This window comes from Vombatus ursinus, unplaced genomic scaffold (assembly GCF_900497805.2).
Source record: "Vombatus ursinus unplaced genomic scaffold, bare-nosed wombat genome assembly UNPS02001419.1, whole genome shotgun sequence".
Taxonomy (NCBI): Eukaryota; Metazoa; Chordata; class Mammalia; order Diprotodontia; family Vombatidae; genus Vombatus; species Vombatus ursinus.
Genome location: NW_020941197.1, coordinates 2,175,820 through 2,188,558, shown reverse-complemented (window position 1 = coordinate 2,188,558; position 12,739 = coordinate 2,175,820). Strand labels below are relative to the sequence as shown.

General features: G+C 38.1%; 1 protein-coding gene across 1 annotated transcript in view; it reads left to right on the top strand.

Moving 5' to 3' along the window:
• The window catches only part of PHEX (phosphate regulating endopeptidase homolog X-linked), a 263,978-nt gene that overhangs the window by 43,722 nt on the left and 207,517 nt on the right, over positions 1-12,739 (top strand). The window contains exon 4 of the mRNA XM_027868359.1: positions 9,366-9,452. Within this exon, the coding sequence (XP_027724160.1) occupies positions 9,366-9,452 (87 nt within the window). The remainder of the gene's footprint in view (positions 1-9,365; positions 9,453-12,739) is intronic.

Genomic DNA, 12,739 nt, shown 5'->3' with positions numbered 1-12,739 from the left:
AATGGCAAACCACTCCAGTATCTCTGGCAAGAAAGCCTCAAATGGGGTCACAAAGAGTTGGATACAGCTGGACATTAACAACTTAATACAATTAGTTTCTTTTGTTATCCTATGTATTTTTTAATATGTTTAAAAACATGATTTTGAGAGAGGGTTCATAGTCTTCACCAGGTGGTCAAAGGGGTCTATATAAAACAATTAACAACCCATATCTATCTCCACCCAAGAAAAGAAAAAGCAGAGAAAGAAAACTATTAGCCAACATCAATAATAAATTCTGATGCACAAATACTGAATAAAATGTTAGCAAAGATGATATCTAATATAGTCCAAAAATTATTCCCTATGATAAGGTAGGATTTATATGAAGAATGCTGGGACAGTATAACATTAAGAAAACCATAAAAATAATAGATTATATTTATATCTAAGGCAGACAGTGTGTGTTTCTGGGACCTCTATCCAACTACCAAAATAATCTTCCTTAGCCACAGGTCTGATCATATTACTCCCTTGCTCACAGAATTTCATTTGCTCCCCATTTCCTCTAAGATGAAATACAGACTCTTTAGCCTTGCATTTAAGGCTGTTTACAATCTGGTGCCCACCTCCCTTTCTAGCCTTATTTCTCATTATTCAACTTCTTAAACTCTAAGTTCCAGACCAACTGGACTGCTAACTGGTCTCTAAACTGAGCATTGCATCAATTGCATACTTTCATAAAAGATATTCCTCTGGAATGCATGCCTCATCTTGCCCTCCCAGAATCCTTTTCTTTCTTTAAGGCTGTACTGAGATGCCACCTCTTCTGTGAAGCATACCTGATTCCCCTTATTGTTAGTGCACTTTCTGCCTTCAAATTTGTTGTTACTGTTCAGTTGTTTTACTGTTTAGTTGTTTTAGTTGTGTTTGACTCTCTGTGACCCTATTTGGGTTTTCTTGGCAAAGATACTGGAGTGGTTGGCCATTTCCTTCTTTAGCTTATTTTACAGATGAGGAAACTGAGGCAAAGAAGGTTAAGTGACTTGCTTAGGGTCACACAGCTCATAAGTGTCAGAAGCTGGATTTTATCTCAGGAAGATGAGTCTTCTTGACTCCAGGCCTGGCACTCTGTCCACTGAGCCCGCTAGCTGCCCATTCCTTTATAATTATTCCCTGCTGCCTCTAAGCTCCTCCATAAACAACCTCCCTTTTCAGTTCATCTCACACTACTTCTCACATACTGTATGCTCCAGTCAAACTATACTTCCCATTTCTGGGTCATTCCTTATCCTCTCTAGAATAGAGTTTTATTTTTTCTGTTTGAAATGCTTTCCTCTCTTATTTCTTTTTACTGAATTAATATATATTCCCCAAGACCCACACCCAAAGCCACCTTTTATATAAAGTTTTCCCTGATTTCCCCCTCCTTTATCATACCCTTCTACAATAGAATGTGGTCCTTTCCTTTTTTGAACCACTATAACAATTTATATTTTAATGACACTTATCGCAGAGTTATTTTGTATTTATGGGTTCCTCTACTAGATTTTAAGATTCTTGAGGACCAGGATCTTAAAGTCTATGACTTAACTCCCCTCTAGGCAGCAAGGCAGCAAATGTTCCAGACTTGGAGTCAGGAAGTCCTAAGTTCAAATGCCAACTCCCAAGTTAATAAGCTATGTAACCCTAGCCAAGTCACTTAGCCTCTCTCCACCCTCAGTTTCTTTATCTGTAAAATGAAGATAATAACTACTTACCTCATAGAGTTGCTGTGATAATCAAATGAGATAACATGTAAAGTAGACTTTGTAAACCATAACTGTCCTATGAATGCTAGCTATTATTATTCATCCTGCAGAACTTATTGTGATCCTTGCACACAGCAATCATTCAACAAACATTTGTCAAATTGGATTGAGTGCCCTCCTGATTGTTGCTCAGTATATATGGGACATCATTAATACAGGAAATGCCTTTCTCAAGATAAGGCTGAGAATTCTGTTGATAAGGTAAATGATAGGTTTGCCCTCTCTTGGTTTACTGCCAGAAACCTTTCTCAGACATCAATAAATACTAGGTACTTAGATGTCACAGGACTGACCAGAAAGAATATTTTATTGTAATGCTCTATCTACTATGACTACTTTAGTTCTAATAGCGAGGTGGGCAACCAGACAGTTATATTTATCTGTATCTATGTACACAGATGTATTCATATATAGATAGAAATAGATATGTATATATACTGCTTATCTGCCTTTCCTAGGTTTTATTGGAAAAATTGGCATGGATTATAACAAGCTTAGCAGCACGCTATAGACATTCTACTGAATTATTAGAAGTGATAGAAATTATTTTAAGAGAGGCTGTTTTCATGTGCTGAAAAATTGCATTGGTAGATTTATTTTGATATTCTTCTTTTAAAGTGCAATACTAAAATTTCATTTCATTTCTCTGAAGTATAATACTCAATAATAAATATAGCAGACACAAAGTTGCCTTCCATTAAGCTTTCCTTTAGGGCTAGGCAGTTTTACAAAATGGACCTAATTATAGAGGAAGGGGTATACTTTTTGCGTTGAAAAAGAATGTTATTATTTCATACCTTGCAATCTGGGTGGGGATTTAGAGCTACTTAAAGAGTGCTCAAATCATCTCCTACCCCAATTTTTTCCCCTCAAGCTGATGCATACCCACAATTATCATTTATAAGAGGATCATGGAAAATAAAAGAAGAAAATAAACAATTCAAGCAGCCTCTTTATCTGTAGGCGTGACTTTTCCAGAAGAGTGAGAGATATCATCTTTTATTGTCTTTTCAGTATGTCAAACAGACTTAGTTAATCCCATGCTTGGCTGATTGTCTGTCTGAGCAGTTAAAAAGATGAGTGCCACACAAACCATGTGAAAGCGGAAAGTTTATAGAATCCATGAAGCATGACTTAGTTAACTTGAATTTTATTTATTTATTTTTTAATGTGGATGACAACAGGCTTTGCAAGCTGATTTGGATTTTCTAGGTCTGACGCGACAAGAGTTTAATAACCATGCAGGATGAGTTAGAAAAATGAAATTTCTCAGTACGGTAAATAAAATGAGGAGTGTGTAAACCAAATTGAAGTCTGTAGTCTGGAAAATCAACAAGGACTAAAAATAGTAAGATTAGAGGGGACCTTCAGTCATGATGCTATCTAAAGGTAGGTTTTAAGCACTGTGAAAAACAGAGTCAAGCTCAAGACATAGTTTTTAAAAAGTTTTAACTCTTGTACATTCTTGATATCCATTTGGTTATGGAGGCTGGAAATGTTTGGTCTTTCTCAACCTTAATTCCTCAAAGAAAGTCATATTCTAATGATATGGCTGTGGCCCAGACTCTTAAAGGCTATATCAGTGGAACCCAAGCTCTGTCAAGACAATCTATGAGTATTATGAATTGTGCATCTGTTATCTGAGGACCAGCCTAGATGAGTACCAGAATGATGATGATGGCCACTATAGGTGATTAATTATTTTGGTGAAAGCAATTAAAAATAGTTTCTACTAAGGCATGGAGTGGCTGCAATTTCTGTTGGTGGAAAGAGTGCCCAAACCAATGAAATCATTGATTTTTTTTAAAATATCAAAGAAGTTTAAGTTATTCATATTTTTTCTCTTAAATTTCAAAAATTTCTGCTTGGCAAGCAAGGCCCCCGTAATTAGGCACTATGTAGTGCTCCTCTCTTGACCAACTGAACTCTTCTCTGATTCCAACAAGCACTGTGTTCTCACACCTTTAACCTTGGCTCATGCTCTTCCTATGTTAGAATTCCCTCTTCTTTCTCTTTGCTTATTGAATTCCTACCCATGTTTAAACTCAATTCAAATGCTTTCTCATCCTGGAAGACTTCCCTTATTCTCTTTGTTGATAATAACCTTGACCCCAGACCTTTGTATTACATTATTTTTCTAGGCTACTGTATGGGATAGAGCAGAGGTGGTCAAACAAATGGCCCACTGGCTGCATACAACATCTGTTACCAGATTAAATATGGGAAATATTTAACAAAATAAATAAAAATACAATAAAACATAAATAACATTACATTTAAGAGTAAGTCAATATGAAGTCCACAAGGATACTTATATACAGTATGTCATTGTTATTGTTTAGTCATTTTCAGTCATGTCTGACTCTTTGTGACTCCTTCGTAGGGTTTTTTTTTTGGCAAAGACTTTGGAGTAGTTTGCCAGCTCATTCTATATATGAGGAAACTGAGGCAAACAGGGTTAAGTGACTTACCCAGGGTCACACAGCTAGTAAGTGTTTGAGGCCAGATTTGAACTTAGGTTTTCCTGACTCCAGGCCCAGGTCTCTATCTACTATACCACCTAGCTGTCCTTTATATGTGTTTTACTAGCTCCCATTTCTTCTAAAGTTTGATGTTATGGGCAGAGTAGGTACGAAAGAATCAGGATGGCTTGAATTAAAATCCTGCCTCAGAAAAATTTCCAACTGTGTGACCCTGGGCAAGTCACCTAACTTGTAGCCTCAGTTTCCTAAGTTGTAAAATGTGGATAATAATAGCCTTGATTGTGAGGATCAAATGAAACCGCATATGTAAAATGCTTTGTAAAGCTTAGGCATGCTTTGTAAATTTTAGCTATTGTTATTATCTGAGGGGTAAGTTCTCTAGTACAACCTTCTCATTTTGCCTTTTTTTTTCTTTTTTAAGCAATTGGGGTTAAGTGACTTGCCTAGGGTCACACAGCTAGAAGGTGTCAAATGTTTGGTTTGAGGTCAGATTTGAACTCAGGTCCTCCTGACTTCAGGGCCATTGCTTTATCCACTTTGCCACGTAGCTGCCTCAAATCTTCTCATTTTGTAGATGGAAGACCACAATTTTTTTTTTTTTTTGTGAGGCAATTGGGGTTAAGTGATTTGCCCAAGGTCACACAGCTAGTAAGTGTCAAGTGTTTGGCCTGAGGCTGGATTAACTTCAGGGCCAGTACTGTATCCATTGTACCACCTAGCTGCCCCCAAGGACCACTATTTTGTAACTCATAAACTATTTGAGAGCAGGAGAGGTGAAAAGAGCACTGGATATGGCATCAAAGGACCAAGGATGAATATTAGCTCTGACGCTTACTTCCTGTGTGACCTTGGCTAATACAATCACCTAACCTCTGCTTTTGCATCTGTAAAATAGGGGGGTAGGTGGTGATATGGTACCTAGACCTCTTAGGATTCTCCAGTACCTTATCATAGCATGTAGTTTTGTTGTTCAGTCATGTCAGACTTGTCGTGACCCTCTTTGGGATTTTCTTGGCAAAGATACTAGAATGGTTTGCCATTTCCTTCTCCCGCTCATTTTACAGTTGAGGAAATTGAGGCAAACAGGATTAAGTGACTTGCCCGGGATCACACAATTAGTGAGTGTCTGAGGCTGGATTTGAACTCAGGAAGATGAGTCTTCCTGAATCTAGGCCTGGCACTGTATCTGCTGAGCCCCCTAGCTCCCCACTAGCATGTAGCACACACTTAATAAATTCTGTTGTTTTTTCTGCCATTAGGAACAGGTAAAGGAAGGGTGATAAAAACAGCAGACTAGGTTTATTCATCACAAGGCTGCCTATAGTGCTGTTTTGGGTTGTTTTTGTTTTCTCTAGGTATGGATAGTGGGTGTTTGAAGCTTACATTTATAATGCACAAGTGACTGTGAACACATTTTAAACCCTGAGCTTTGTTCTGCCAAGAGGGCTGAATAAATCAGAGGTTTCAGTTTCTGTGGCAACACAATAAAAGGTACTTGAATGGGTGTGTGTGTGTGGGATGATATTTGAAAGTTCCTTTGAATAAACAATAAAAGTTTTGTGGAGAGGTAACAGTACTGTAGAACTGTACTTAGAAGACTTTAGGGACACTTTAATGACAGGAGGAGCTGCCTGGGATAGGCTTTGTTTCTCATTCATTAATGAATCCCCAGGCTAGATTTCTTTCTCCCTTTTCACTAATTCACATTCACAGATGCATAAATATGGTGGCTACCCACTGATTGCTACCTCATGGTCTGCATATAAATGCTACCTCTTCTCAGGATGGGAGGGGGCATATTTGGAAGGACTGATGTGGAAGGGAGGAAAGAAGAGAAAGATGGCATCACAAGAACACTGGGTATTTGGATCTGCTTTTAAAAAACAACAACAAATTTTGACATATACAAATGCAAAAAAAAAAACCAAGTCAGTTCTCTTAGCAGAGCAAATTAGGTCTGTGTATGGTTTCTGCATTGGAATGGAACTGTTTAGCATCTTCATGCCTTCTCCCCATCTCTTCCCCTTCCTAGCCCCCCATGCATGCAGCTTACCTTGGGCACACACCTATGTAAATACTTAGTATTTTAAATTTTCCTTAATCCCTGGCTTCTCTCTCCACTCTCTGCCCCTCTCCTCATTGATGTATATAGCATGTGGAATATTTGTAGCACCTGAACATCAAACACCTAAATGAAATTGGGAATATCTACCTTCCCTAGCAATTTAAAGACAGCAGCAGGTTCATCTCATTTGCATTGAAATGATAGAGTGAAAAGGCAAATGAAGAGATTTTAACAGAATTTTATGTGGCTACAATTTTATCTTATTTTTATCATTCCTTTCACCCCTCCTTTTTTTGGGTGGGGATGGCGTTAGTTTTATTGCTGTGTGATAACCCACAGGAAAGAAATAATAAATGGAATAGATTCAATGCCCTTCCCTCTCCCCTTTTCTCTTCCTATTTTTAAAACTCTCCATGCATTTCTGTTACTTAGGTGTTTATGCAACAAGATACGGGCTCTTGGTTACAGATTTTTGAAAGGCACGATCTTTAGAATAAGGGTAGGATTCTCTTCAGAGAATATGTAATTATTTGTTAATCTGATTACCTCTGTACAGTGGGTCTCACGGCTACCCAGGGTACAGTAAGAACATTTGTTATACTCTGGTTTTGTAGGAGACAAGATTGTTTTCAAATTGATAGGCAGTATCCATTGAAAATAGAGTTTCTCTGTAGTTAGATGTGGAAATTGCTGTGATTTCCCAGTAAAATCGGGAACCTTTATCTCACATTCATTATGTCAGACTGCTACATTTAAATGCATTTAAAGCACTTCCCCCCCCCATCCAAGTCTTCCTAGTTCATAAAAGAACTGAAAGGCTAATTAGTTTATTCTCTTTAAAAGACATCAGTGCTTTTAAATTAGAGATTCATTTCAAAAGCAGCTTCAAAATAGTTGCATGCTTGCCATCTTGTTTATGTAGCTATGTTTTAAACAGTCCTTTAATATATTAATTTTTAAAGCAATTTTAAAGCAGGTCAAGTTAGTTAAGCTTTCTAACCTCTCTTTTTTGTGACCAAACAAGTCCCATGTCCCAAATATATTTACATGTGGTTCAACAGATCAATCAACAAGTATTTATTAAGCACCTACTATGTGTTAGGTACTATGCTAGGCTTGGGGGATACAAGTACAACAAATGAAAAAATCTCTGCTTTCAAGGGCCTTACATTCTAACAAAGACAAGAAGTATCTATATCTACATATACATGTATATATACCTACACACATAAACATATACATATATGTCTGCATGTTACAGTTCTTAAGTTGCTATGGAAAAACATGCAGAGGTAGATAGTCCAAATTTTATTTAGATATTTGATATTGCTCAGGTACTGCAAACATTCTACATGCTACAGACATAAGTGAGGAATGGGGTAGGGAGGGGATGCACATACACAATATACATATGTATATCACACGTGTATATGTTTTGTGTACACATGTATGTACATACATGTATAATCCATTATATATACACATAAATACACACCACATTTTTGTTGTCATACATATATATATGTAAAGTAAATAAATACAAATATATACAAAGTAGTTCAATACAAGATAGTTTAGGAAGGTCATTAGATGATGAATTATGAGTCTTCTGTTGAAGAAATTATGGGTAGTGTATAGATCCTTGGATTTGCAATCAGAAGGTCTGGCTTTGGGTTGTGCCTCTGCCATATTGGTAGTGAAGTGACCTGGGTAATTCATTCAATGTATTTAAGTGTCAGAATAATATGTACCTAGATTCTCACTGCTGCCTCCTGGTTCCTAGAACTTGTTAGGATTCACCATCTATTTAGCAACTGATCAAAAGCTTTCACTTTCCTTTGAATTTCTCCCCACGATCCAGAGTTAAAAATGACATTTCAATGCAAGATGGCATTTACTTAAGATAGAATGCAAGTTATATAACCAAAATTTGATGTCAGCTAGCTAATAATCTTCAGTCAATCAATAAACATTTATTAAGTCCCTACTATATGTCAGATACAGATATGGATATAAAATGGTACCTTTGATAGAAATAGGGAAGTTTGAAATAGGAGAAAGATATTGAGCTTAGTTTTAGATATGTTGAGATTACTATATCTCTGGGATATCAAGTTTGAAATGTTCAATGGGTAATTGGACTGCAGCTCAGGGAAGAGGCTGGGGCTGAGTGCATGGAAAGTCGCTGGCATAGAGATGGTAATTAATCTATAGGAGCAGATGAAGTCATTGAGGGGAAATGTAGAAGACTTAGGACAAAACTTTAGGGAAAACCCAGAGCTAGGGGATGTGATGTGGATGATGAAATGATAAAGGACACTGAGAATAAGGGATCAGATAGGTAAGAGGCTCAACAGAAGAGAGTACTGTCACTAAAACTCAGAGGACAGTATATCCCAAAGGAGATGATTAAAGATGTCATATGCCATAGATAGAGAAGGATAAGGACCAGAAGAAGACCTGTAGATTTAGGAATTAAGAGATCATCATTGGCAGAGCTGAGATGTGAACCTAGACCCTCTGATTGCAGATACAAATGCTCTTTCCACTATGTCATTTCTCATCCTATAATTGAGCTAGGTATGGTATTTCAGTGGGAAAATGTGGGCAGAGTGGCATAAATCAGACTTTGCCTTTCATTTTTAAATTTTTTTATTTGAGCAAATAAATTCTTGACTCTTCTATTGTTGGTAGAGTATATAAATATTCTAGCTTAGAGTTAGATTCAACTGGCACACAAGCTTTTCATTAACTTTGAAACCGGAAATAGAAGCCTAGAAAAAGATTTTTTTTTTGTTTTCCTGCAGAATTTACTTAGGACATGCCCTGTATATGAGCCTTCCCTTTCTCCTCTCCTTTCCTCCCCAGCTCTGCCACTCCCATCTCTGTCTTTCTTTGTATTCACTGTCTGTTCTGCAATGTTAAATTTCTAGACTTCAGGAATCATCACTGTTACCTTGAATTATGTGGCATCCAGCATAGTACCATCCACAGGTGAGCACTTAATATTTTTTTTATACTTCACAGCACTTCTGGAGAAATCAATAAGCAGAAGAAGGGACACTGAAGCCATACAGAAGGCCAAAATTCTTTATGCATCTTGCATGAATGAGAGTGAGTATCCTGGTTTAGTTTCAAAATCCAATAAATATTTACAACTCATATTTTTTGAAATTCTATGGAGCTTGAAAGTTGTCATTTATGTTTAAAGCTATTGAGAACTCTCAGAAATAAAATTTGGAAAGAACCTACTGTAGCCAATATCGGGTTGTAAGGGTGATACAAAGAATATTTATGATTATGGGAACTAGACATGAAGAGAACCAAAATATTCTTTGGGTATAAATTAGGATATTAGAAATTCAGTAGGGGGTAGAGTCAAGATGGTAGAGCAGAGGCAGGAATTCACCTGAACTCTCCCAAATTCCCCTCCAAACAACTTTAAAATTATGCCTCAAATTGATTTCTGGAGTGGAAGACCAACAAAAGGTCAGGGTGAAACAATTTTCCAGCCCAAGATAACTTAGGAGGTTGTTAGGAAAGATCTGTCACATCACGGTGGTGATCAGACCCTGAGCATAGCACAGGCCATGCCTGGCAAGGCCAGCGATAGGTCTTAGAGGCAGTTGTATCAGTGACAGCAATAGCTTCAGGAACTCTCAGCCCACAAACAGTAAGGGGGTCAGACAACTGGTCAGAAAGAGATTACAGGGTTGTGTTGCTGGTGCTGGGTTCAAGATCCTATTGGATTACCCAAACACAGTTGTGGGTTCCAGTCCTAGGGTTAGGAGGAGAAGTAGCACTTGCTGCCTCAGGGGAACAGGGGCCCTAGTCACAATTCCAGGGCAGAGAACAGTACTTATGGTTGCTTACAAGTGCAACAGATGCAAAAAGGAGCATTGTGCTTGTGGCTGCAGGAGAATAAGGTTCCCTCCTAGATAAAGACTAGAGGACAGGCTAGGAGAGCAGTGACCACCACCTCTCCTTAGATCATATCACCTCAGGAGTGCCAAAACTTACAGACCCCCAGAACTGACTCTGAAAGAGTAGCACAAAAAACCTGAAGCTTGGAACAGTGCCCCCTCCAACCCAGGGGCAGAGTCCAACTTTAACATAAAGTTAAAAGACAGGAAACAGGCTGGAAAAATGAGCAAACTACAACAACAAGAAGAAAGAACTTGATCATAAGAAGTTACTATGGTGATAAGGAAGATCAAGACACAAAGTCAGAAAAAGACAGTGATGTCAAAATAGCTACAAACAAAACTTCAAAAAAAAAATGTGAATAGGAAACAAGCCCAAGAAAAATTCCTTAAAGAGCTCAAAAAGAATTTTAAAAATTAAATACAAAAGATAGAGGAAAAATTGGAAAGAGAAATGAGGGTGATGTAAGAAAATTACAAGAAGAGAATTGACAACGTAGTAAAAAAGGCACAAAAATTGCTTAATAAAATGACACCTTAAAAAACAGAATTTGCCAATGGTAAAAGAGGCACAAAAATCCACTGCATAGAAGAACTCTTTAAAAAACAGAATTGGCCAAATGGAAGAATAGGTAAAAAAGCTTACTGAAGAAAATAGTTCCTTAAAAATTGGAATCAAAGGGACAGCTAGGTGGTACAGTGGATAGAGCTCTGACCTTGGAGTCAGGAGGACCTGAGTTCAAATCTGGCCTCAGACACTTGACACTTACTAGCTGTGTGACCTTGGGCAAGTCACTTAGCCCTGACTGCCTCACCAAAAAGAAAAAAAATTGGAATTGGACAAATGGAAGCTATTGTCTCCATGAGACATCAAGAAATAATAAATCAAAATCAAAAGAGGGAAAAAAATAGAAGAAAATGTGAAACAACTATCTGGAAAATATATTCAGGACAGATGACTTAAATGTTATTAGACTATCTGAAAGCCATGATAAAAAAAGAGCCTCAACATCGTCTTTCAATAAATTATCAAGGGGCGGAGCCAAGATGGCAGAGGGAAACAGTGACTTGCTTGAGCTCTCCCCCCAAACCCTCTAAATACCTATAAAAAACAGCTCTAAACAAATTCTAAAGCAGCAGAACCCACAAAAAGACAGAGTGAAACAAATTTCCAGCCAAAGACAGCCTGGATGGTTGATCAGAAAGGTATATTGCGCTGGGAGGGGAGAGGAGTGCAATTCAGTGCGGGCGCACAGGCTGCAGCGACCCTGGAGCAGGCCTCAGAGGACTGAATTGCGGGCAGCTGTGGCGGTTTCCAGACTTCTCAAACCATGAACGCCAAAGACAACTTAGAAGGTCAGTGGGAAAAGTCTGTGAGTGCGGTAAGAGAAGGAGCTAGGTCTCAGCCACCCCCAGGGCTGTGGCTGTTTCCTGAGCTTCTGGCCCACAGACTGAGGGGGAATCAAGTGGCTGATCAGAGGGGGATTTCAGGGATCTCTTTGCAGTGCTGAGGCAGGAATCTCTTGCTTTACCGGTGCTTGGAGCTGGGTCACAGTTCTGAGGGGCGGTCCTGGGGCGAGGAGGAGGGCTGGTGAGGTGAAGCTTGTTGTGGCAATGGAGAAAAAACACCTCGCCCCTTATCATAGCACCTTGGAAGAAGTGAAAATTTTCAGGTCCCTAGAAGTACCTCTGAAAACAGCTGTACAAATCCCCAAAGTCTGGGACAGTACATTCTCCACATTGGAAGCAGACTTTTACCTTAACAAAGAGTTTAAAACTCAAGTAATTGGCTGGGATCATGAGTAAGCAGTGCAAAAAGAGTCAGACTATATTATCTTACTTTGGTGACAAAGAAGATCAAAACATACAACCAGAAAACAACAAAGTCAAAGCTCCTACATCCAAAACCTCCAAGAAGAATATGAATCAGTCCCAGGCCTTGGAAGAATTCAAAAGGGATTTTGAGAAGCAAGTAAGAGAAGTAGAGGAAAAACTGAGAGTTTTGCAAGAAAATCATGAAAAGCAAGTCAACAGCTTGCTAAAGGAGATCCAAAAAAATACTGAAGAAAATAATACCTTAAAAAATAGCCTAACCAAAATGGCAAAAGAGGTCCAAAAAGCCAATGAGGAGAAGAATGCCCTAAAGAGCAAAATTGGCCAAATAGAAAAGGAAGTCCAAAAGCTTACTGAAGAAAATACTTCCTTAAAAATTAGGAAAGAACAATTGGAAGCTAGTGACTTTATGAGAAATGAAGATACCGTAAAACAAATCCAAAAGAATGAAAAATTAGAAAACAATGTGAAATATCTCATTGGAAAAACAACTGACCTGGAAAATAGATCCAGGAGAGGGAATTTAAAAATTATTGGACTATCTGAAAACCATGACCAAAAAAAGAGCCTAGACATCATCTTTCAAGAAATTATCAAGGAAAACTGCCCTGATATTTTAAAACCAGAGGGCAAAATAGAAATTGA